At 39.3% G+C, this 26,389-nt stretch overlaps 1 protein-coding gene across 1 annotated transcript in view; it reads right to left on the bottom strand.

The window, feature by feature from the left end:
- Positions 1-20,861: 20,861 nt before the first annotated feature.
- LOC148418575 (proto-oncogene tyrosine-protein kinase Src-like) overlaps positions 20,862-26,389 on the bottom strand; it is a 34,145-nt gene continuing 28,617 nt past the window's right edge. The window contains exon 13 of the mRNA XM_088423083.1: positions 20,862-24,846. Within this exon, the coding sequence (XP_088279209.1) occupies positions 24,638-24,846 (209 nt within the window). The 3' untranslated portion in view covers positions 20,862-24,637. The remainder of the gene's footprint in view (positions 24,847-26,389) is intronic.

Genomic DNA, 26,389 nt, shown 5'->3' on the forward strand with positions numbered 1-26,389 from the left:
TTGGAAGACAAACTAGACAGCCGTGGCTCAATCATCCCACAAACATGGTACTTTCTATAAGCAACTCATGTAAACACCACGGTCCACAAGTATGCTTGTATTTACAACTTTGCGCATGTGAACATAACAGTGATTAATGTGACCATGGGGCAAGGCAAACACTTTACAGATTTTTTACATCAACAGTGACACATTTCTCAAGGAAAAACATCTTCAAAAAAGCTTTCTTGAGTGAATTTTGTGTTGTTTAGTTTTGGTTGGAGTGAACAATCTTGTTAAGACGCCACTCCAGCTCCATTGGCACTGCCAAACCCTTTTGGCATAATAAATAATAATAATAACTCCTTTCCGAATGTTTTTACTTCCTGCAAAAAACGTCTCAGTTGAACTCTGGAGACATCATTTCGTTTGCAGAGATGTTTTTTGGATGCTGATGAAATCCTGACTCTACAAACGAAAATACGGCCAGTGGTTTTACTCTCTTTATGGATCTTTTTGGTGGACTTTCAACCTCCCTGATTGTCATGGTAATGATCATTGCACACTGAGTTGACCCTGCAGTAGAGAGGCCGAGGTGAGCAGTTGGACAGCCCCTCAAAAGAGGCAAGACTCAAATGAAGACAGGTTAAATGCATTTAACAATCAGCATTTTTTGATATCTCAAGTTTGAACTGGGGCGCAGGGGGATTTGAGCCTTGACTTACAAGCGCTTTCTCTTTAATGTCCCCACTATAAAGTTGATAATAAGCAACAATATCTCAGAGTTGTCACATTTTGGGCCCGGCACTAATCTTATTGTTGATCAGTGCCTCTGGCTGAGCTCTAACTAGCTGTGACGGACCCACCAGAGAGAGCACGGCTGCTGTGTGCGTGTGCATGCATGTGTGTGTGTGTTGAGGGGGGTGAACAAGACACTGATGATCTCTGTGATCCCAGATCCGACAGCGGGCTTCCTCAGGAGGACACTGCCTGGTGTGTCAGCTGCTTTGATCCACTCCGGGTCCTCTATGGAATCTCCGTACACGCACACACATCTTACAGGGGTGCCACATGAATAGCTGGCACAGGGAAAACATACAGCCCACAGCTCACGCTATTTTGTAATCAAATAAATCCCCCCCTACCTGTAACTAATACATCAGCGCCGCCAACGACTATGGTGGCCTAGGTGTGTGTGTGCATGTGGTTGTGTGGCTCATGTTTGCTTGGGCTCATATCCGACACGTCAACGTACAGGGATAATCGCATAAATGTACACACACCGCCACAGACACAGTTGTAGTTACACACAACAACACATTTGCACATAGCACACTTAAACAGACACACCTCACATTCAAACACAGGTGCAAATCCACATAAAATATAATACACACTTACACAAATCCACACACAAAACATGAAAAACAAAACACTCACATACACAAAATCAAACAGACACATAAAATTCAGCCACACAAACACAGTTACACACATGCACACGCACATGTACGGCAATACTTTTGAGGACATCCTTTGGCATAATGCATTTCCGAGTCCCTAACCTTAACCTTAACCATGAATGCCTAACCCTCAAACTTACCCTAAGCCAGTGCTTCTCAATCATTTTTTGCAAACCCCCCCCCCGAGGAAATAGAAACCATTTCGCACCGCCCCCACTTGCTGCAGTGACTGTAAATAAGGTCATTATGTATAAGAGCTGTGAATAAGTATTCCTATTTTTTCTTTTTTTAACATTAACAAATGAAAAAAAAGCAACATAAACTTCCAACAAATTTCAGCGTTTCAATCTAAATGTTAACTTTCAAGCCTGTTCCTTGTGATCATCTGCGCCCGCACTGGCATCACCTCTTGCTCCCACCAGGTGAGTCCGCACCATTATTTGAGAAGGACCTAATCCAATACGCTAAAAGCAAGTCTTGACCCTTAAAAAGAGGTCAGAACAAGTGAGGACCTGCTGCTATTAGGTTCAAGCAACCTAGAACATTTAATAAACAACAAACAGAAGGAAGACAACAAGGTTCTCTTTCTTGTAAGGAGAGCGGACAGGAACCTGACCTTCTCAGATCTCCTTCCGGGCTGCTTACAGATCCTTTCCGCTCCCTATTTATTCATTTGGAATGGCCCCAGGTACTTTTGTACCTATTTCCAACAAATCAATTTAGCCATCATAGTGACCTAAAGGATTTGGGGGAGAGGTCTTGGCAACAATGCTAACAATCAGTTTGTGAAAGTGGGGGTGTAGGTGCGCTTCCATGCTGTGATCTTCTTTGTGAGGAATGCAAAGACCAACCCCCATGCTTTGCAGGGGGTACAGGTGAGAGTCCATGCTGTTCTGCCCTTGGAGATGTGTCGGCTCCTCACATGCGCTTCACCAACAGCTCCAACAGAAAATATCCATGTCTACAGTTCTAATATACATGTTGCAAGAACAAATATGGGATAACCTAGATACAGTTATTCTAACATCTGCAATGTCTTCATTCTTCCAAAATGTCCTTACTCTGTCAGTAGAAAACTCAAAATGGTTCACACATATACATATCCAAGTCTAGCCGTATAGGAACATACACACACACACACACACACGCACACGCGCACACACATTCCTTTATAGTGACTTTATTCATGTTGCTCCTGCTACCTTAGTTGGGTTCCTCTGCAAGGCCATCTCTGCCATGTATACCAGATAAACACCACACACGGACACACACACACAACGCACATGCAAGCACACGCACACGCACACCAGCTGCAGATAGGCAGTTGTGCTTTAATCATGACATATTCACGTCTCTGCCCCTTATCTACAAAAGGCAGGAAATGTCTATTATGGTTCACACGTTATCCTTTTGGAAGAGGGCCCACAATGCAGAGCAGGTCGCTTCGTCGCTCAACCGAAACTGAGGCAAGCGGGGCGATAAGCATGGTTTTGTTTTGCGAGCAGGTGACTTCTGATGCACCATGTTTTGGATCTGTTTCTCCTCAATGTGTTATTGAGATGTAGGCAAAGATAGGTGCCCCAGTTTGACCCGCTTCCATCACTTTTCTGGTGAGTTGGTGCGAGAACATCTGAACTTCATTGAGATCATCCGAGGAAGGGTGTGATAACTCTCGTTCAGTAGAAATTTGAATGTGATTGGTTAATTCTGTTCAAACACATCACTACTGCATGATCTCCTTTTATTATTTCCTTTCCTTATTTTTATGTACTTCCTGCAGATTTTAGGTCACTTTGATGGCTAAATTGGAAATAGACTTTTTTATATACTGTACAGTGCAATAGACTTGGTCACCAGTCCAGGGTGCAACTTGCTTCTCTGGTCCAAAACCACTTGAGAAGCGATTTGAAAAAAATGTATGGCCGAATGTTTTGCAAACTTCAAAACGGTCTCCTAGCATGCATGGTTATTTTTGTCCGTTGTTGACTTAGTGAATTTCCTTTGATATGGCGCAAAAGTGCCGGATTTAAAGCTACAGCTATTTGTCCTGACATTTGAGTAATAAGAATGTCTTTGTGGAGGGATTTGCCGGTGTTTCTTTCCATGCACAGAATGTGCTCTGCTTATTCCCTGATGCTGCACACGCTTCTTTTTACGCTTTCAATAGAGGAAAACGTGTTGTGGCAGGTTGAAGGGAACCGTGGCAGATGGGGAAAATCAGTCTATCAAAACACAAAAATGTAATTGCCTGTATAATAAAATTAACAATAATAATAGGGGATGGGGGATAGGGGATTGGGGATAGGTCAGGATGTTTTGTGTTGTTGTTTTCAATTCTCGAAGGACAATGCCTACAAAAAAATGGTAAAAAACAAAAAACAAAAACTGGTCTAGAGACAAAAATCAGGTTTCATTACACACCTAATTTCAAGGTGATGGTTGGGTTGTCTTTTGTGACAGTTATGGAACACAGTTCAAACAAACAGGTATTCTTTTGTCGAATCAGGAACATTTTACATGACATGCATGAGATAAAGTTCTCCTTTAATCAAAAGTTACTGTTGTTGTTTCTCGAGAGCAGAGGGCCTCACATGAAGCTTCCCTGCAGACCACCGTGAGACTGTTCCATGGGGCAGCATCAGCTTGCACTTTACTGTCTTTAACTAATCTCCAGTGGTGGGACCAGAAGGCAGAGGCAAGTCCCCTGGTAGAATCTGACAAGTCATAGACTAAAAACAGAATCCCAGTCTGTGTACACATGTTTTGGAACGGCGCAATAATAAAATGGAGGATATGAGACACAATGGTAGCTGACCCGGGTCACTTGAAATACTGGAGGTGTGTTTGATTTACAACATGGCGTCTAAAGCGGCGTAAGGGGAGAAGTCCTGTTTCTGGGAATCAATCGGGAAGGTCAGAGTTATCGAAACACATGTTGAAGCAGAGCGCTTGTAATCATGAGCCACACGGGGCTACTTGGAGGGACCCATCGCTCCCTCGTAAATCCCTGAAATGCAACATGACTTTTCGCATGACAGGACCTCATTTAGGAAGGCGGGGCGCGATCCTCGTACCCCCACTTGAGAGTCAGAGGATGAGTCAAATAATATGTGAGCAGATTTAAGATCATGAAAGTGGGTAGGTTGAATAAGGAGCCAAACAGCAGATGACAGGAACCGTGTGTATGTGTGTGGTGTGTGTGTGTGCGCACGTTTGGAACAAGTGTCTGTGTGCAGACATTTCGTGTGTGAGGGAGAACGTGTGTAGCTGCATGTTTGTTCAAGTGTTCCCTTGAAATGCAGGAGCTTCATCATCTGGCTCGTATTCCAAAGAAGCAACAAATGTTGGAGGGGGGGAAACAGGGAATGGATTTTGGGCACAGCGACATGTAAAGACGAGCCAAGATAGGAGCTAAGTCAATAAGGAGCCTCTGCCTCTCACCCTGAGAACCCAAACCCTCAAGTTTGTGCGACCAGATGTGACTCCTCACGCTCGCCATCAAATGTTCCGTGAGCTATTTTAGTCTCATCATATAGGACTGAGTGGAGCCTATTTCAATTTGCAGTCACATTCACAGTCTTTAACAAATCTTAGACTTCATTTAAACTGTGTTTCCCGCAGCCACGACAGTGTCTTTTGCCCGAAATGGCAATATTTGGCTATTTTCTTCCCTTTTGTGTTCAGGTCTTGCTCGCTTTCTCACGGTCTATATCACTCTATCCTTGACGGGCCATGAAGGGAAATGGCTGTTGAGTCTCGGAGGCTCCAAGGCACACTAAGTTTCAGCCTGCGGTCTACCACGGATGCCAGTATGTTCCCTCCCGGCTCGTCGTGATCCGACAGGGCCCTTCACTTTCCTCACATGCTGTCAAGCCTTTCTATGGTTGAAATATGGATGCCGGGCCTCTTTGGAGCACATTGGTGGCCTTGGCAAAGGCCAGTGAAACTCCGGAGACAGTCCGTCAAATGCAGCATGAAAGCTTTAAAAAATTGCTAGGCATCGAGGGCAATCACAGCCTGTCTCATTTGCCCATCCTTTCCCCCTTCATTATCTCATGACCATCCTGGAAATCTTTCTTTTATGCTAAATTTGAGCTGCTTCTGAGGTAAGCAAACTCTTTCTTAAAAGAGTGCAAATCACTCTACCTTTATCAAAGGTAACGTGAAGCAGGAGTTATTGTGTGTTTGAGGCAGAGGGGACATTTGTTTTTCTAGACAAAACACCTGAGATCAGTCATGCAAACCTGCACAGACATCCACATGCTTTGAATTTGAAGATTTTTGGGGGGGATCTGTCATGGAAATGTTTTTTCAACTGTTGAGTAGGTACGACAGATTTGAAAAATGAAAAATTAAACATTTTAGCAAGTATCAGACCACCAACCAGTCAGTTCATTTTAATAATTAATTCTCAAATGATAAAATGGAATGTTATTTTGTATTTTATTTTTATCAAGAGTGCTTCGCACATTAGCCTCACAGGACTATCTCGTGATTTGATGAGATTCCAATTCTTGGGTCTGTGATCCGATTCAGAACCATTTTTGATTAAAAGTGATTTAGATTCAAACAATATAAGTAAAAATGATTTCTGCATCAATCTATAGCTGTGCAAACAATCATACTACTTCAGTCTGCTTTGCAAGACAGAATAAAAAGAAACAAAGTGTCATTTTCTTTTACATTTATTACATTTTGATTAGTAAGGAACATGCCTTTTCCCACAGAACAGCATGTGAGCAACTACTACTCTTTGAACCTAACATTACATACATAAATTATCACGTTTATAATACTGCAGTCTAAGGGACAGGGATCAACTGCCCACTAAGGGGGTTTGGTACCTTATTCTTCCTATACTACCTTATACTACATTTTACTAATAGGTTTTAAAGTTAAATAAGTGAACAGTGCTTACTTGTAATATCAACGGCTTTATTATTGTGCCTGTAATGCGTGATATCAGTTTGGCATTCAAACAGATTTGCAAATATGCACGTTGGAGGGATCAAAATGCAGTCTTGAACATATGCTTTGAGTTTGATTTTTCACTTTTGTTATCTTGGACGGTTCCGTGGCAGAGTGGTTCGCATGTCCGCCTCAGAGTCCCATGTTCAAATCCAGTTCGCTCCGGCCTTCCTGTGTGGAGTTTGCATGTTCTCCCCAAGCCACGGGTTCTCTCCAGGCACTCTGGCTTCCACCCACACTCCAAAAACATGCATGGCAGGTGTATTGGACACTCCAAATTGTCCTTTGGTGTGATTGGGTGTGTGAATAGTTGTTTGTCCCTTTGTGCCCTGTGATTAGCTGGCAACCAGTTCAAGGTGTCCCCTGCCTACTGCCCATAGAAAGCTGGGATAGGCACCAGGAAGCCTGCGACTCTTGTGAGAAGCAATTCTATAAAATGGATGGATGGATGGTTGAATCTATTTTTGCCACTTAACTCACACTGCAACCGCTTCATGAAATTCACAGAGGAGTGGGAAATCCTACAGTTTTGTTGTTTTTGTAGCAGTTGACCAGTTCCATGTCACTTCCAGCACTGTCCAGTGGTTTTCTTCGTTTCAGCTGGCATTCTTTTCCGACATTTTATGATGCTTAATTTATGAAGACACTATGTGTAGCCGTAACTCCCAGTCTGTGAAGTTATACAAAGCTCCTGTGTATTTATGACTTCGGCCTCTTTAAGATTTCTCTACTGTATGGGCCCCTGCCAGCTATTACTTTGCCTGTCTGTTGTCCCCTGGAGACACACAGCCGCGATACAAGACAGGAGGCATGCAGGAATTAAATTACACAAATTTAGTGATCCTTCAAGAGAATGGCTTCCCTTGTAGTATCCTATTACTCTCAGGACAGCCAATCACCCCGCTTCTCTCTTTTGGATCTCAGGGTGAATGGCGATGGGCTGATGGTGCAGCGTGTGAGTTGCGTGTTGGCTCCTGCCTTTGCTCGTTGAAAAAAAACACACACATACACAATCATCTCAGATTTTAATTACATGATGAGATGATGCTCTTTGAATGAATTTCTTCCCCGAGAGTAAATGACATGCTGTTCACCTGACGTTTCCCAACACAAAATCCCCCCTCGTTTATTTTCTTGGCACCAGATTGTTGAACTTCAAAGTTCAAAGAGACACGTGCACACGTTCACACACACGCACGTACACACACGCACACACAAATGCACACACACAAAAATGTTTTTGATTGATTATGATAATGTGGGCCTGAAATTGAGGGATCACCAAAGAAAGCAGATGAGGTGAGTTTTTCAATTTTCATATGGAGCACACATCAAAGACATGGCTGGAAAATGTTGAAAAAGTTCAAATATATCTTGGATGAATGAACGCATTCCCCAGGTAAACATCAACCTCTAAGTTAACGTTTGTGCAGTATTTTGAGTATTTTTGGCTCAACTTTTCCGCATACAGTAATTCTTGCAGTATTATAACCAAGGGATGGCATACTCCTAGTTGTGTAAGTGGTTGCGCCATGTTGAAATTTGACATTGTGGGTGAAATATCAGCTCCGAGGTGTCTTCTTCCAATGCTTTTTCTTTCACGTGAAATGGCTTTGATGTAAAGATCAAAGGAGTGGACAAAATACCACACATCGGTTTAAACCAAAATGTAAATTCATACACTTGTTTTTAAAGATCTGTTTTTGAAGATCATTGCTGAAAACGTGAAAGAAACAAAACTACAGCCTTTAATAAATTGTGGCGAAATAGTATTGTTTTTCATGTTTCCATTTGTGAATTTCATCATTTAAGTTTACTCGATTGTAGGAAGTGGCACAGCTAAAACAAACTACAACTTGAATGCCCTCATTGGCATTAACACTTATCTGGCACATTTGTGTCATTTGATCAGGTAATTAGGTATGTATACACCACAAAATGTATCTCAAATAATACTAACAATATTCACAAAATCCCTATCAGAACATTTTGCACTTAGGCGTTCAAAAAAGTCCTTAGCTTTTCTGCTGGCGTGACCCCCTGAGCGCGCCCCATTGTTGAATGTTGCTCAACTTTGGGTATTTATGGTAAAATGAACTCAAACCGTGTTGCGAGGAAAAGGAAAAACAGCTTTGAGCACATTCAAGGCGTTCAGTGGTCGCTAACTTGACAGCCAACAAATATATAATTTCGACACAGTCCTCCATTCCAGCCACCTCATTTTCAGCCTCACACACCTGCTCAACCCTTCTGGCATTCAGCCCTAAACACCAACATTTGCTACTAATCAACACAGTATAGAACCCGGTCTCTTCCTCGCTCCTGCCAGATTGTCTCTATGCATCACGACAAGCTTTCCAGCATTCATACCTGCCAGATTACCAGTGCCTTGACTCTGCCTGTTCCTGTGCCTATCAACTATCCCTGCCTGCCTGTGTTTTTGACCTCGCCTGCCCCCGACCATCCGCCAGCCTGCCAAATCTACAAGTAGCCTGTGTCTCATTCCCACTTGCTCCTCGCCACCCGACCTTCCGACTTCGCCTGGTCCTGGCGAACCACCACAACAGTCCACCCGCCAGTCTGCAAGCCAGCAGAAACAAAAAACCTTTAACTGCACTCACCTGTCTTTGCGTGCTCTTGGGTCCTCCCTCTTGCCCCCGTGAAGCTTAGGGATATGCACAGAAGACAATGTCGAGTTTACAAAAGATGAGATTTTGAAACATTCTGTTTTGCTATAGTTTTTATATTGTTGCGTCTTATACACGGTAACTGTGACAATCAGACATGGTGGCGTGCGGAGGAGCAGGAAGGTGGAATCAGAGTTGCAGGAGAGCATGGTGGATTGGTTCAAAAGTAAATGGTTTAATAATACAAATAAGGCAGGAACAACAATGGCAAAAACCGGACAAACTAGCAAAGAAATGAAATACGAAAACAAACTCACAGGGGATAGCAACCGGGAAACGGGGAAGTACAAGACAAGGAAAAAAATGTCAGCGAGGTAATGTGCACAACAGCAAGAACACACAATGACCCGGCAACTGGCTAGACACGGACGGGGACTTTAAATGGACGCGAAAAATAATTAAGACAACGCAAAACACCTGGAAGGAAGACAAGTGGCGGGGGGAAGCGGATTAACTAACGGGACAAGGAGAGTACAGGCAGACGTGAAGGAAACATAAACATAAACTAAACACATCAACCAAAACCACAATACTCGAGGAAAACAACAAACCCAACCAAAACATGACAATAACATAGAAAATATCGACATTTCGCCCCAAATTAAGGTTGTGATACATAGGTGCATCTGATATTTGGGGAATTGTGTTAGTTATTTTTCAAGAAATCAATGAAACAATGAATGTATTTAATTTAATTTCCCCCAAACCAACACTTTCTATGACCATCACTAAATTTAATACGATAGATCGTGATCTGTTCCATGGTGAATCAATGTATGAACCCAGTAACATGGCAAGAAGCTTGTGAAAACTCAGTCAGCAAACAGGATTCCAACCTCCAACCTCAGAAGCATGTAGCAGAATTGCTAACCGCTAGGTCACCACGCCAGCCTCTCTGGTATTATAGCAGCATCATTTAGAAGCTTCTGTTTGTTGCTTTGTTCATTGAAATTCCTTTGGCGTAATCCACTAAAAGCTTGCTTCTCAAAATCCTCTTTTAATAACACCCACATAACTGGACCACTTCCAAGGAGTCTTATCCCCCCACCATGACAATCCTACCTCTTCAAAAACAGCAACAACTAAAATCCCACTAAAATCTCCTCGTCTTGAAGCAACCTCGACGTCTCTACCCGAATCTTGACCCCGACCCGCTTCGACCCACTTCCTTAATCCTAACCTCCTCCTCCCTTAACATAATGAATGCGCGCTGCTGAGCCGTGATTGATGTGCATTTCGTACCATGTACCCCACCCCCCCGACGTTAGGGGTGGGAGAGTTCCCTGCTGGACACAAGTGGTGAAAAAGACCATCCATAAATGCCAAGTCCCCCGCCATGCTGTGGCACTTTACGGCAAAACAGTGGAAATTCAATCGTGGTTGCCGTGGAATGTTATTTGGAAGATTTCCCTCATCCCCGCGTCCTGGAGCCCCCCAGTATACAGCCGTGCTCCCCCCTACTTGTGAAGCCTCTGTGTATGCGTGCATCCTTGTGTGTTTATGTGTAGAGCGTTGTCGGGAGGAGCAGGAATCAAGGATAGAGCCAGCTCCTGAGCCACCTGTGTGTTATCTAGGGCGGGCCCCCATAATCCCCTCTGCCCTGTGTCTGCCCCTGCCGTTCACGCGCACACACATTCATAGTTCAGACTTGCTCCTTGAGGTCATGCAGTCACCGTGATCGATTTTCACACTGTTTCAGCACCTCGCACTCGGCTTGTACATGACATAAGATCACAAATTTGCTGTGAAACAAGTCAGAAATTGAGTTATTTGTTCCAACTGAGCACCTTTCAGGCAGGAGGATTGAAGTCTATCCCATGTAGGATATCAAAGTCAAACATATCAGCATCATTTTGGGTATCAAGGACTCCATCAGTAATCAATGTTCCCAGGAACGATAGTTGTCAAATTTGAACCATGTATACTAAATTGTGTGTTGGTGGTGAATGAAAGGGGGAAAATAAGAAATGCTCCGCTGTTGTTATATTTAGACCACTTTGTCTGTCTTGAAATCAGTTTTATGTAATCAGTAATTATGTAACAGCTTTTTAGCCTTATACTGAGTTTAATATTATCTATCTATCTATCTATCTATCTATCTATCTATCTATCTATCTATCTATCTATCTATCTATCTATCTATCTATCTATCTATCTATCTATCTATCTATCTATCTATCTATCTATCTATCTATCTATCCATCCATCCATCCATCCATCCATCCACCCACCCACCCACCCATCCATCCATCCATCCATCCATCCACCCACCCACCCACCCAATCCATATCTATGCATCCACCCATCTTCATTCAATTCAAATTATTTAGCACACACTGGCCACCTGTTAAAGTGCCTCTGATTAACCGCTAGTGTGTTCAACTAGGCTTTTCCTGACATTTTATATCTATCTATCTATCTATCTATCTATCTATCTATCTATCTATCTATCTATCTATCTATCTATCTATCTATCTATCTATCTATCTATCTATCTATCTATCTATCTATCTATCTATCTATCTATCTATCTATCTATCTTTTCAGTTCAGACCTTAAATCCCAGGTTCGCGATAATACATTTTTTGATTTGTCCTTCAAATGTTTAGCTAAGAGAAGGTCCAAAATTGGCTGGTGCTAATAATCAGTTACTTTGATAGGTAAGTAACCAAATGAATTGAGTACTTTAGACATTTATTTCGGTAATTACTGAAGTAATCAATTATTTTAGACCAGTGATTTTCAAAGTTGGGTCCTCGGCCGTGGCCTGACTGCAGGGGGTCAGTGAAATAATTTGGGTGTTTGGAACGGGTTTAAATTTGTGCCTTGTTTGGCTTAGTCTTTGTTTTTGGGCACCACCCCTGGCTGCTGTTGATAGTGCATTTTGTGGTGCAAAAGGACAGTTTGGCTTCATTTGGGAGCAATTGCTGTCAGTGCGCTCGTGTTGTTCCATAATTTCAGCAACCTTTTTGGGGGAAATTGAAAATTGATTTTTTATAAAAAGGCATGTAATTTGAAATTTTTATTCTCCAAACTTAGGTATAGATGAAAATTAACTTGTTGTATACTTGTTGCCAAATGGAGTATGTTGCTGAATAAAAAGGGCTTAAATGATTTTTGTGTGTGTTTTTTTTTGTATGCAATGCATCATTTGCATTCTTAAAGTTGGAGAAGTTGGAGTTTTTGACAACCAACTACTAGAATAAATGTACTTAAGTGCTAAAGTAATTAATTTAGTACTTTAGTAATCAGTTACTAACCTCAAAGTAATGGATTACTTCAATCCTTGTTGCAGGTTTAGTTATCATTAAATAATATTACATAGGGGTGGCAGTCCTCTCCTAAAGTATATCGGATATACTTTACGTATACTTTACGTACTCATTATGTTCGTTTTCAGCAGCATTTGAATCACATGTATGGTACAAATTAGATAGACGTATGACATTTTTGTGTGGATTTAGCGTGGTTTCAAATATCAATGTCTCTCCATTAAACAAAACATTCTAGAAACTCCACTGTAAAATCCATCCCGCAAACCAAGTTCCCCTTTGTAACATGGAATTTAATGGTCATGCCTATCTTAAGTAGACCACAAAAAAAGTCGTATTCTCAGAAAGACACAAATATTCTAACATTTTGGTATGAAATGATCTTTTCACGGTCTTTATTTCAGGGCTTCTTCAAACAAGAACTTGTTCATAAGATTTTGTCTGATGGCTATCAAATTTCAACCTTGTGTACGAGACACATGGACGACACTAAATGAGACAGCCCTCAAGCATCTTTTGTCTTGCTGTGTGCGGAGCAGACTAATTGTTGATGGCACCAACCTGCCCCGTCTCTGTCATCCGTGGTCTGGTGCTGGTGATGCAAGACAGATGAAAGTGCCAAATAGAAGTCGCGGAAAGAAAGTGAAAGAAAATGGAGCCAAACAGATGACATGTCTTGGCTGATTAGACATTATTAGCATTGGATGGGAATCTTCAAAAAGAGTAAAAAAAAAAAAAAAATGCAGCTTTTGAGCTTTCGTATTCATGTGAGTTGCGGAGGTTTTCCATGGGATCCTGGAGGCCAAATGCCTTTTATCATCCCTGGAATGTGCTGCTTGGTATTTGAGCACACAGAAAGACAAGGAGCAGCCAAAGCTCTCAATCACACGTAATCATTTCCATTCGCTTCACTCTGCTGCGGGCGAATTGACTCTTTGAACGCTTATCTTCACGTAGAATCTTCCCTCAACAGAGCCAACAGCTTTAATTCACCAACAATTTGCTTCCAAGCATTTCGGTAGGTGTGAACAGACACCAGCTGGAAGCATCCAAATATCTGTGTGTGATGCTTATGATTCATGTGATTCATGATTTTTACATTTTCAAGGGTTGGAGTTGGAATTAAATCATGTTAATTTTAACCCAACTGCTTTTAGAGGGCATGAACAACAATAATAATAATACAGAAATTATTATTAGGGGTGTTTGATAACATTTTTTTCAGACCGATGCCAGTGCGAGTATTCATCTTTTGAATAGTCACGGATGCTAATACCACAAACACTTTAGATACATTATATCGCCTGAAAAAATGACATTTTAAACATGAAGCAATTATAATAATATACATTAAAATCCCAATATAGCGTTTCTTCTAAAATTTTGATGAAATCAACAGCAATTTTTTATTCTTCTAATTTGTAGTTTCTACTTCTTGATCATGTAGCTGCTCCAAAGAGCGCCCAATACTGGTATAGACTTCTATCGCAAATACTGATACTTTAAAATAAGGCTGGGTATCAGCCTGATATCAAATATTTGGGCGTATTGCAATACATATTGCCATGTATTGTGCAATGTTTGTGAAAAAAAAAAAAAAAATATATATATATATATATATATATATATATATATATATATATATATATACATATATATATATATATATATATATATATATATATATATATATATATATATATATATATATATATATATATATATATATATATATATATATATAACATAAAATAAGGTGCTCAAATACCGATGGCAATATATTGGAAACTGAACGCTATTGCAATACAGTCTATTGATATATCAAGATTATAACCCAGCAATACTACATACTTATACTATATCAATCATAATATAATATTGGTATTAATATTACTCATAATATAGTAATGGCGCAATGAGGTGAAGTGTTTTAGCCGAATACTTATTTGGTCAAGAACGAAAATATGATTGTAAACACAAGCTCTTACTTTGAGATACTGAACATCTAACCACATGCCCAAATCGTGATTTGAAGCAGTTTGCGGCATAATCACTTCTGAGAGCTGCTTCATAACTCAGAGAGCAGAGGGAGGTTACCCCCCCCCCCTCCCTCCCAAGAAAAAAAAAAAAGACTTTGATATCAAGAAAGCCACAGCTGAACATCTGCTGTGCTTGGCTAACCCAGGACGCCTTCCCAGAGTTTCACTCTTTGACTCCCACAGACACCGTTATCCACGTCTGGAAGGGCCTACATCCCTGACCTGAGGAGGAGGAGGAAGAAGCCTCAGGGGGATGGAAGCATTGAAGAAGAAAAGGTGGAAAAAATGAGGTTATGTGTGAGAAGCGGAAAAGAAGAACATGGGAGCTGGTCATCTCCAAACACAACAATGTTTGGGCCTAATGAAATGTTTATGATAGCTGAGCACTTTGCTGATTCAGTGATGAGCTCACACTGTTCTGGCAGCACATTATCTTCTCCTTCTTCTTCGTTTTCTTGCAGACGGGCCTTAAATAGCGGCTCAAGTTCTCGCAAAAGCAAACTCATTTAGGCTTCCAATCTAAACATTTCATAAAAGCCTCTAAGACCTTTAAGGGCTTTGAGGAAAACACTGTACACTGCTCAAATCTGGAATATTCCATCCTCCTCTTGCGGTATGGCTTCATTCGTGCTTGTAGATACAAAAAGACGCTCGCGCTTTGGATTTGTTCCAATTAATTTGTTTTATATTTACTACACCATTTTGTACTTAACAGCCAGGACTCAGTCATGGTTACCATCCATTTCTTTGACCGTTCATCCTTATTAGGGTTGCTAGGGTGCCTATCCCAGCCATTTTCAGACAGTAGCCAAGGGACACCTTGGGCTGGATGCCAGCCAATCGCCTGGCACAGGAGAGACAAATCACCATTCACACTCACAATCACACCTAAGGACAATTTGGAGTGTCCAATACACCTACCATGCATGTTTTTGGAATATGCGAGGAGACCGGAGTGCCCGAAGCACAAGGTGAACATGCAAACTCTACACAGGAAGGTTAGGGCAGGGTGGAATTGAACTCGGGACCTTTTGAACTGTGAGGCAGACATGCTGACTGGTCTGCCTGGTTACCATACCTTTCCTCAATTATCCCATTGCTTGGTTTGCCTAATACAAAAACTTAAGCAGCACTTATGTGGTAGAGAAAAGGTTAAATCCCCCCCAAAATCTGGCAAAAGTGGTGTCATTTTTTTATTAGGTCATTTCTATGATCACACACAAATCAGTTGTACAGTAATTTGAACTGGGATTTTAGCGATCATTGAAAAATGATCAGAGAACAAGATTTTTCAGGCTCTAGTTCAGGAATAAGAATACTATATTTCTCAGAGTGAAAGTTGACCTTGCGTATAAATTGACCCTCTCCCTCTTCTTTACTTCAGTTTAGGTCAGGGGTGTCCAAATTCGGTCCTCGAGGACACCCCTGGTTTAGGTGAATTAGACAAAAACGTGAGTTTAGGTCTAGCCCTACCCCTGACTTTAGTGGTTACATATATCATGGTTGTCCAATTTAAAAACACTCTGTGCGTTATTAAAATGACGAAATTCCTCCACTTTACACATTTCTTCATCGTATACAGGTATACTGTTGCGGATATGGTGGGGGGCATGTACAAGTCAATGGAACGGTGGAACGGATTAATCTCGTAAACCGGGGGCCCACTGCAATTACCCATCTCGAGCATTACATGAAACTGTTAATCAATAAAGTCCATCTCAACAGTGTGTCACCCCCCCGCTGTTATTTGGCTGCAATGTCCCAATCTATCACGGAAACAAATGAAGGGAGTTTGCTAGCTAGCTAGCTATGCTAGCTGAAACTACAAGTAGAAAATAACCAACCTTTCTTTCACTAGCACACACTTCTGATCAACAATTTGTCTCTTATGATGTGTTGTTTGTGAGGCTTAGCCTTTTGCTTCCATTCGGAAGTCATTTATTACTGTCAGCAATAGTAAATGTTGATTTAGGGAACAGGGCATGTTTACAGTATTATAGACTATTATTTTGTTTGGCCTCAGTGGAGGTTTTGCTGTGTACTAACAGCGATCTTGTTTTCCACTCCAGAGAGGGGAAAGTCTTCTACTTCCATCTTTCCAACCTGTGCCTTTGTGGTCTCCACTCAGGCTCTTTGTGTGGCCCGCATGACCCCGTCCGGCATGCGGCTCAAGCTAATGCGGCGGCTACGTGGCTGACCCCGGTGGAATTTGACAGTGGGAATGTCACAGTAGCGGAAGGGGCTGGCTTGCAAGCGCTTTCAAGGTGTTGAAGTCCAGTGGATTTCAAAAGGGGAACGAATGCATTAAAATACATTTCCATTATTTTTTTTCATGTATGTCGTGTAAAGTATTAATAGGTATGAGGCCAATGACAGGAAAATTAAATGTGACCACATTAGAATGCATTCAAAATGGACTTGGTTTCATTTTGCCACCCTTTCAGTATAAGCATGAAGTGACTTTTTATTTATTTTGTTAAAACTGTTTTAATTTCATTTGGATCGATTTTATTTTTTTATATAAAACAATTGCATTTCAAGGAATTTTTCATTTTAACCAGTTTCATTGTTATCTCCATTCATTTTTTGCTTCATTTATTTAATTTAATCTAAATTATTAAATTCTAATGAATTTGAATGGATTGTCAGATTTCATTTAACATTTTTTTTATGCTTCACGTTTTCTTTACAAGTGTAAGTTAGCACATAGACAGGCCATGTAAAAACAAAACAAAAAAAAACTGTTTGTTGCACGCATACGACAAAGTACTTGACACTGAGTTAGATGTGAAATATTCTCCAGAAGTCTCAAGTTTTCATGGACTTCTTCAACACAAATGAAAAGCAATTTCAAAGCAGCTCTTTGTAGCCCTCCCCTCCCTCCCCCCCAAAAAGTGGCCTTCTAGCTGATTGATAAATAGACCAATAGGATTTTAGCCATGTGATCGGTTGACCAATAAGATCCAAGAAATGTGGTAAATCAATCAGTGGTATTTTAGCTGTATGATACAATGACAAATAGTTTCTGGCTATGTGATAATGTGCTGACAAAAAACATATTCTGGTTATGAGGTTTTTCATCTTGCTCACTGATAGCGATGTGATGGGTGAACCAATAATCTTTTTGTGATGTGATGCCCTGACCAATAGCATTCCAGCTATGTGAGTAATGGGATTGCGGTGTTCTCGCTGTGTTATGAATGGGATATAATGGACTATTAGCTACGTGATCGATGCATGAATGATGTTCCAGCTCTGTGACGGATTGACCAATGGATGATTGATAGAAAGCAGATGCTCAAATGATTGGAAAGATGGCAATTGGAGGAAGATGAGGAGCAGGAGGAGAGATAAGAAAGACAGGGCCTGTGTGTGCATGTGTGTCCGTGTGGGTGATAAGGGAAGAAATGATATCGGAAAAGGAGAGTGAGTGGAAAAAAGCGGAGTGGTCCTGGCAAATGGAGGGGAAACATTTAAAGTGACATCAAGCAAAAACTGGACTGTAATTAAAGTAACAACTTACCAACCCTTTAAATCATAATAATCAAAATACTGTATATAATGTAAACAATATTAAAAACAAACACTCCTAAACCCTCTATTCATATTAATTTTTGCAGTTGACAATATGAATGCAGTTCACTTGTTTGCCTTGAGATGCTGCTGGTGTGTCGTTGACGAGTGCAGAGAGAGAGACACACACATGTTTAGGGCGTTTAAATTGTCCGTTTTTATTTTACAGTTCCAGTGATCCAGGAATCATTTACAAGCACACAGGAGTAATACTATTTATTTATTTATTTTTATTTTGAGCTTGAACGTTGCCTCATACTATACGTATTATATTATATGATATGCCTCATATTATATATATATATATATATATATATATATATATATATATATATATATATATATATATATATATATATATAAACTATTCATGACATGAACTTAAGATATGCAAAACTAGATTTGCACTGTTTCTGCAAATTTCTTCGTATGGTTGCCATCTGATGACTGTAGAGCTCAACACAAACAGTAACACTATACAGTACATAAAATGTACATAAAATATATGTAGGCATGTGTGCACACGTGCTGTGATCTTGTGCATGTGTGTGTCTTCCATCCGCTATCGCTGAGGCAATGAGTGAGTGTGTGTATTTACTGTTTTCACAGATGGAGCTTTGACACGGTCTGGATAACTGAGATAAATGACTCGCACCGCAACTCGGCAGATGGGGAAAACACACACACACAGATGTGTGTATGTACACACACATGCACAAATGTAGCACAGGTCATCCATTGAGCCCTGTCACTCATGTATGAGGAACCTTTTACTTTTTGTCCCAGTAAAGCCATGAAAAAAATAGAACATGTTGATCCTGTAAATATTCACTTAGAACCAAAACTCAACAATCATATAGCCTTGTGTATTCTGGTGAAAATATAATTTTAGCACGTGGACGAGCACGCTTTCTCTGATAAAACTCATCCTCCCATCTTTCATTGCCCCTTTGTGGACAAAATGGTCACAGCAGATCCGTGGGAAGGAGTTGGGAGACGTCTCTCATTTTCCATAAGAAAAAAAAAATCTCACGACAGAGAAGATATTCTTTAGAAAATGCCAATTTACGTTTAAATTAATTAGATAAATAAAATATTGGTATTAAACTTTGTCTTCAGAATGAACTTTTCTTGCATTGATCCACTTTGTTTCCCCAAAAGCTTCATTTAAAATTAATTTGTTGATTCGTCATTTTATTCATTTTTTTTTTTAATACGTGAATTGATTTTGTCAAGATAGTAAGCAATTGTGCATTGTATATGGTCAGTATTACACTGACAATAATCCAAATAAAAAAATAATATTAAATACATTTTGGATGGATTTACTGAATCTGCAAATGAGCAGTTTTTTGTTTCTTTCCAGATTTTCATATTGTGGTTACAGAATTTCCATGAAATGAGGTCCAGTTTGTATGTGTCATGTACATTTTTTTTTTTAAATCATTGCATTGCAATATCACATTGTCGGCCATTTTCATTATAATTTCAAATTATTTGTCCACGAAGTTTTATGAAGTGGACCAAGAGCAGGCAAACTACAACAAGGTTGTACGCTAAATTACAAATGGCAATTTAATATCAGGGACACATGGTGAGTTGAGTTGGGAGGAGGAAGGAACGGGACCCCAAAATTCAGGAAAACTGTAAAATACTTGGTACAAAAAGGAAGTTCTAAGAAGGAAATGAGGCAGGACCAAACGGGGGCAAAATTGAAGGACAAAGTATCAACCGGCAGGTGGACAAAATCAAACTAACAAGAACGCAGACAATAAAGGCGATGCAAGTGAAACAGAAACGTGAACAAAATCCCACAACAACAAAAGCCAACCAAAAATTACAATTGAATATGATTGACATAAAATGACAAAAACACACACACACTTTTGTTGTTGTGGGGTTATGTTCACGTTTCTGTTCCGCAGCAGAAAAATATATGAGCAAAAATGATTTTTGTCATGGATAAGCCGCACTGGACAATATGCCGCAGAATTAAAATGCTGAATTCAGCAATAAAATGAGATATTTCTGCAAAAAGATGGTACATGGAAGTTTATCTTTGTTTTTTTTTTAAATTGTTATTTAACTTTGTTGTAATGTCTGCCAACAGCAACATCCTCTCTTTAATAGACTGAACATGCCTGCATGTTTCGTCCCAACATATTTTATAGAAAATGGATGGATGGATATTTTCAACACTAACAGAATACTGTTAAATAGTTCAAAATCAAAACCAATACATCAATACCATTTTTTTTAATCTTCCTTTGTTTGATTGATTAGTTTAGTGAACATAAAAACACATTGCGCATAATTCATATATACAATCATAAAAACATAAATAAAATTATATATATAGAGTGTACTGTCTGAAAAATGTACACATCACAAATTCACCCAAAATTTTATTATCTGATTCAGTTTAAACATTTTTATTTAATAATATATTTTGAAAACTATTTTTGAGCAAAGCCATTGATTCACATCTTTTCATTTTTATTTCATGGTTGTTCCATAAATCGAAACCTCGAACAGATACACACATTTGCTTGCTGCTGGCTGGCAAAAAAACAAAAAACAAAACAAAACAAACACACACACACACACACACAGATAAGCCGCACCGGAGTCGCAGTGCTCAACACATGAGAAAAAAATCGCGGCTTATAGTTTGAAATATACGGCCCCGTGTTTTTCTTGGTAAAATTTCCGCGTTAACAATTTCAAGTGAATTTGAATCAGATACTCCCCAACCCATCCCCATTGAAAGAAAATCCTTTTGACTTTCAATGGCTGTGGATGAGTTAAGAGGCATATAAGGCAAATCAGAAGTGGTGGTATATTAACATCACGGACAGCACAGACACACTCTTATCAAAACACACTTGAAATAGAATTTATTGCACATTTAAAGAACATAAAGTGGCACAATACCCATTTCAGTCAAAATACAAAAAATGAAAAGCTCACCATGTTGCGGCCACGACATCTGCCTCAACTGCATAGATTTATAAAATAAAAAATAAAAATGATAGTAATACTTGTAATAATAAAATAAGATAAAGGTAATCCCAATAACAAAGAGGCATGTTTGAAATCATGGCACAGTTTTTCCAACCAACCCCCGGCTTTATTCACACCCCCCCCTCCAGTGAGTCACAACAAACACTTAAAAAAAGAAGAAAACGGAACACTCTTGTTCTTGGAAATATACGTAAAGCCCAAATGATGTTGCTTATGTGTCAAAAAAATACAGTAGCATCTCAACCTCCTGGGATCACATTTTGTATATATAATGTATATATAAAAACTCAGTCAAATAAAGGAGTACAGTTGATTACTTGATAGTCACAGTCATTGACAATACTATTTACATCTTTGACCTCATTATTTCAAAATGTTGTAAATTAGATCTGTCTGGGTTGTAAATTTGACCTGGGGTGGGCAACAATTTGCCTGTTGGTTAAGCTTTCTGATAGCAGACTAGATTGATGACAATATTGTTTTTCATCATGCAAACTTGTTTTACCAAAATAGGTAATCCAGCATTTTTTGTGTGTGTAAATTTTAACAAATCAGACTTTATAATATGTAAACATACTGAAAAGTTATTGAATGCAATTAATGACATGAAATCTAAAATGCTTCAAATTACATTTTAAAATTTCGATAAACTGTTTCAAAAGCTGCTATGGGCAGTAGGTTTCCCCCCGCTACATACAGATGAGATGAAAAGTCTGCACACCCTTGTTCAAATGCTGAAGTCTTTTTCAAAAACCAGACAATTTCAAAATGTTTTCCTCCATCAATACCTGTATGATTTATGACGCGTGCAATTGAACTGAAACTTTTGGAGGGATGTGAAAATGAAAGACTAAAATAACATGGTTGCGTAAGATTTTATGATGATGAACATTATTTTTTTTGCAATTGCATTGTTGTAGGTCATATAGTTGATTATGAAACAATTTTAATTGGTCTTTTGTTTGTATCACAAAACTTGACATTTGAACAGGGGTGTCCAGCCTTTTTCTATCCACTGTAGTACACTGGGCCTGTCTATGAGTTTTATTGCTGCTTCTGTTGTTGTCCTTTAGGTTGGCAGCAACCTAAACTGACCCTATCTGCTAATTAAATAAACAAAGTTGTGAGTGGCAGCCAACATCTGCCATTATGATACAAAAGCAACCCTTAGAGTACTACACTATGTACAGTGCGACTACAGCGAATGAGATATACAAAATAAGTTCTTGTTAAGCCGGTTGACGGCATCCCTGTACGTTAAAACAGACATGACGTAGTGGATGTACAGCAGAATTACAAACGCAGCACATAAAGCATGCTAAACTGCTGTCCAAACGAGAACATTTTCTTTTCTGTACTTTTTTTTGTTTTCTTTTTTAAGAATGACTTGATTGCCTGTTGAACACGTCGGGGCCTCTCCTGCTTGGATAGTTCCTCGGCAAATTTGGAACAGATCCGGTCAACGCGTTTATGCTGGGTTTACCGATTACCGGTTTAACTGGAATTACAAAACTGGAGACAATTTATCACCACTGCGGTAGTCTGTCTAAGATGGATATCAAGTACATCACAAAAATGCTCAAATGCTGTTTGAGAATTGATCCCATCCTTGATAAGGAGGCTTCTAGTGCATCACACATACCTACTAGTTGAGACTAATATTGGGCCTAGTGCTGCTTCTAGGTTAAAAGTGACATTAGTCGTGGAGTGATTTCACCGCTGCATTGTCTTATTCGGGAAAAGTGTGTACTTGTGCATGGACCCTAAGGTGATTATAAGAAAATGGAATCAATTCTCTAATGGCTTTCCATACTGCAGGCCATTCTGTAGTTGTTTGGTAGAGCAGAACCTTAAACAAACGCTCCCACGATTTGAGTTCAACCGCAAAGTTTGTTGGAGTGAGGGGGACGTTGATGTCGGCAAATCCGGTGTGTCTTCATAAGTGAGCATCAAAGTGATTCGTTCCAGAGAAATAAAAAATGTTGGAAAAAAAGGTACAAGTTTTACCATTGACACAAACTCTCATAGACCTTTGTTGATAATCACAGAGTGCACCCAAAAAAATTATTGAAAGAACCATACCTGAAATTGAACAGGAAGTCGGCCATTTTGGTTCAAAGCAGTTATTTGGGGTGAATTGCAGGGCCCAAACTTGGCAAACTCCTCCCAAGGAATTGAACCAATTGGAAGCAGGAATCTGAGATGGTCAACGCTAAAAGGGCAGGCTTTTTTTTCCCCTTCAACCTACATGATCTAAGGTAATACCATTTCAAGAATTCTCCAAGAGTTGGTTTAACACGATGCACAAAAAGTCTCAAGGAAATCTGAACAGGAATGCGGATGTTTTTTTTTTTGAAGCAGCTTATTTTTGGGAAATTCAAGGACTCGATACAAGTGATATGCTGGTCAAGGTTTGATTGCGGAGCCAATGAATACTGTTTGTTTTGAACCATTAGATCGACGTGGAAGTCAACCAGCATCAGGATAGTGCCGGACTACAGATCTATCTATCGTTAGGTCAGGTTAGTTGACGCAAGCATGCCTACCGATTATCAGGACTGCCACTCGGTGACAAATGAAGATCATTTCCATGTAAACATAAAGAGGTTGGAAAGAGCAGCAGCAGAGCTTCTTTAAAAACTAGGGACGCTGATAGGAGGCAGAGAGAGGGGAGATGTTGTCGGGATTACTGTCACTCACAATTTGCACAAAATGGCCCGCAAAATGGCTCGAGTGAACCGTAGCTGAAGATCCGCATTTTCATGCAACCAGGGAACTTCACACACCGTACCCGCACCAAATCATGAGATGACATCGACGCTTACGAATTTGACAAAAGAGGAATGGAGATTTGGAAACTTCCATGGAAATGAAAAAGAATTTAAGGATTTTGAGCCATCACTTATTTGATTTTTTTTTTTTGTCTGTTGGTTTTTCAAATCTTGGCGTATGCTGCTCAAGTGAAGTGACAAAATAATTTTAGCAACTAGTTGTACTGTGACACCCTTGCACTTAGGGAAGGAGAAATCTTCATTTCTGCTATGGATGTCTGCTCATGTCTGAGAGAAAGAAAAGTTTAAAATTTCACTCAGTTGGATGTGATTAATCTCCATGAAATTATCTTCAATTTCCAGTTGATTCCCATGGAAACTTTCCAAATTGGAATATCTCAAAAACTCCCGAAATGTACTTCCTGGACATTTTGACCACTGTTATGGCTGTAACGTTGGCGACACTGTCCTCACCTCTTTCCAGCCTAAAGTTGGCTACTTTTGCAGGGAGTGCAATGGGCTTTTGGCACCCATGTCTTTTGCGGTCAGAAAAAAAGTACCATTTCATTAGACCTTCTTTTCCCTTTAACGCAGTGTTTAGACCCTTTCATGTCAGTCACGTGCCCAACTCCTCAAGGCCTGAGTATGCCCTGAACAAGCTTATGGATCCAGAAAGTCCAGAAAGAAGCTTCTCCAGGTCAATGATGGCACAGAGGCTTCCTCACAGCATTCTGTGTTCCTCTGAGGTGGTTTAGTGCAGATCCAAGGTGTTTGAGTGAATGTGTGCATTGCAGTCTGTGTGTGTGTGTGTGTGTGTGTGTGTGCGTGTGTGTTTGAGAGAGAGATCATGCGTGCATGATTCTATAGGTTCTCCCCAGGCTGGTACTGGGGTTCTGTGGAGGTGAAGTAGTCCTCCAGAAAACCCTGCAGATATTCAAAGGTGGGCCTCTCTTCCGGGTCCTTCCGCCAGCAGGAGAGCATGAGCTCGTGCAGAGAGCCGGGACATTCGGACGGGCACGGCATCCGGTAGCCGCGCTCTACCTGGTCCAGGACCTCGCGGTTCACCATGCCTGCAAAGGCAAGCAGCAGTGCAATAATTTTAGCCATAAGACGTATCGAGGAGGGGCTAAGTTTCAGCTGGGTTTTAAATTGGCTTTTGCAGTTTTTGCCAAAGTGGAACCCATTCCACTCAAAGGTTTTAAACCCAGACTGTGAGCACTTGAGACCTGTGCTTGTGTCATGGAATTTGTACCAAATTTTGATTTGTCTTCATACTGTAACATTTACATACAGTTGTCTTTTTCATTGTGATTGAACCTTTTGACCAGGGTCTTATAAATTACTGATTAAATGAAGGTTAAATAAAATGAAATTAATGTGTATACACACCTAGGGTGTGGTTTTGCAAATATTTCTAGTGTAATTTTTGTACAGTGGCCTTGTAAATTATATTAAAATAACAACAAAGTCACAAGTCAGCCAGAAAATGGAGTACAACATAAGGAATCATTTACTAAAATTAAAAAATGTTATTCAAACCAATGTTTTTAAATTTTATTTTATATTCTTGAATGTAGGTATCTTTTATTAAGGTCAAAGACCGATCATCTAGATAGATAATTCCAAATTTTTGAATAATCTTCACTTTAAAATTTCATGCAAATTTCAGCTATTTATGTGCTATTAACATTTTTGCCCACTTGGGGTCGCAATCCTCATCTTCCACACTACACGTGTAACGTCGACTGTGTTTGATCGCCTGAGATGAAATTAAAACTGAATGCAGGATGTTAAAGCACGGCTTTTATTTTTAATTCATTTCAGTTGTGTCCATGCTTCAATATTTATGGATCTGACATGGTGGTTTTCACACTTCTCCAGAATTCCCCATATTTATTTGCACTTCACAGGAATTTTAAACTGTTTGGGGGGAATATATATATTATACATATATTATACATATATACATATATATATATATATATATATATATATATATATATATATATATATATATATATATATATATATACATATATATATATATATATTATATATTATATATTATATATATATATATATATATATATATATATATATATATATACATATATATATATATATATATATATATAATATAATATATATATAATATATATATATAATTATATATATAATATATAATATATATAATATATATAATATATAAAATATATAAAATATATAATATATATATATATATATATATATATATATATATATATATATATATATATATATATATATATATATATATATATATATATATATAAATAAATCATTTTAGCTCATGGAGGAAAATCTACCGGTACCAAAATCGTACTGTATATCCTAAAAACAGAGTCAGTTATATGTAGATTTTTCCAATGTGTGGTGGCCTGGTCCCAATTACTTGCTAATAGTCACCTATGTATCCCATTAGAGCATTTTCTCATAAACGGCATTTTTTTTTTTTTTTTAAATGATCCTTTATCCATTTGTTCACACAATATATATTTTGTATAGAATACATAAGATGATCTAAAAATAAAAATAAATAAATGAATAAATACAACGAAATACAAATATCAAGGG

Source organism: Hippichthys cyanospilos, chromosome 9 (assembly GCF_059441005.1).
Source record: "Hippichthys cyanospilos isolate Australia breed blue-spotted pipefish chromosome 9, RoL_Hcya_1.0, whole genome shotgun sequence".
NCBI lineage: Eukaryota > Metazoa > Chordata > Actinopteri > Syngnathiformes > Syngnathidae > Hippichthys > Hippichthys cyanospilos.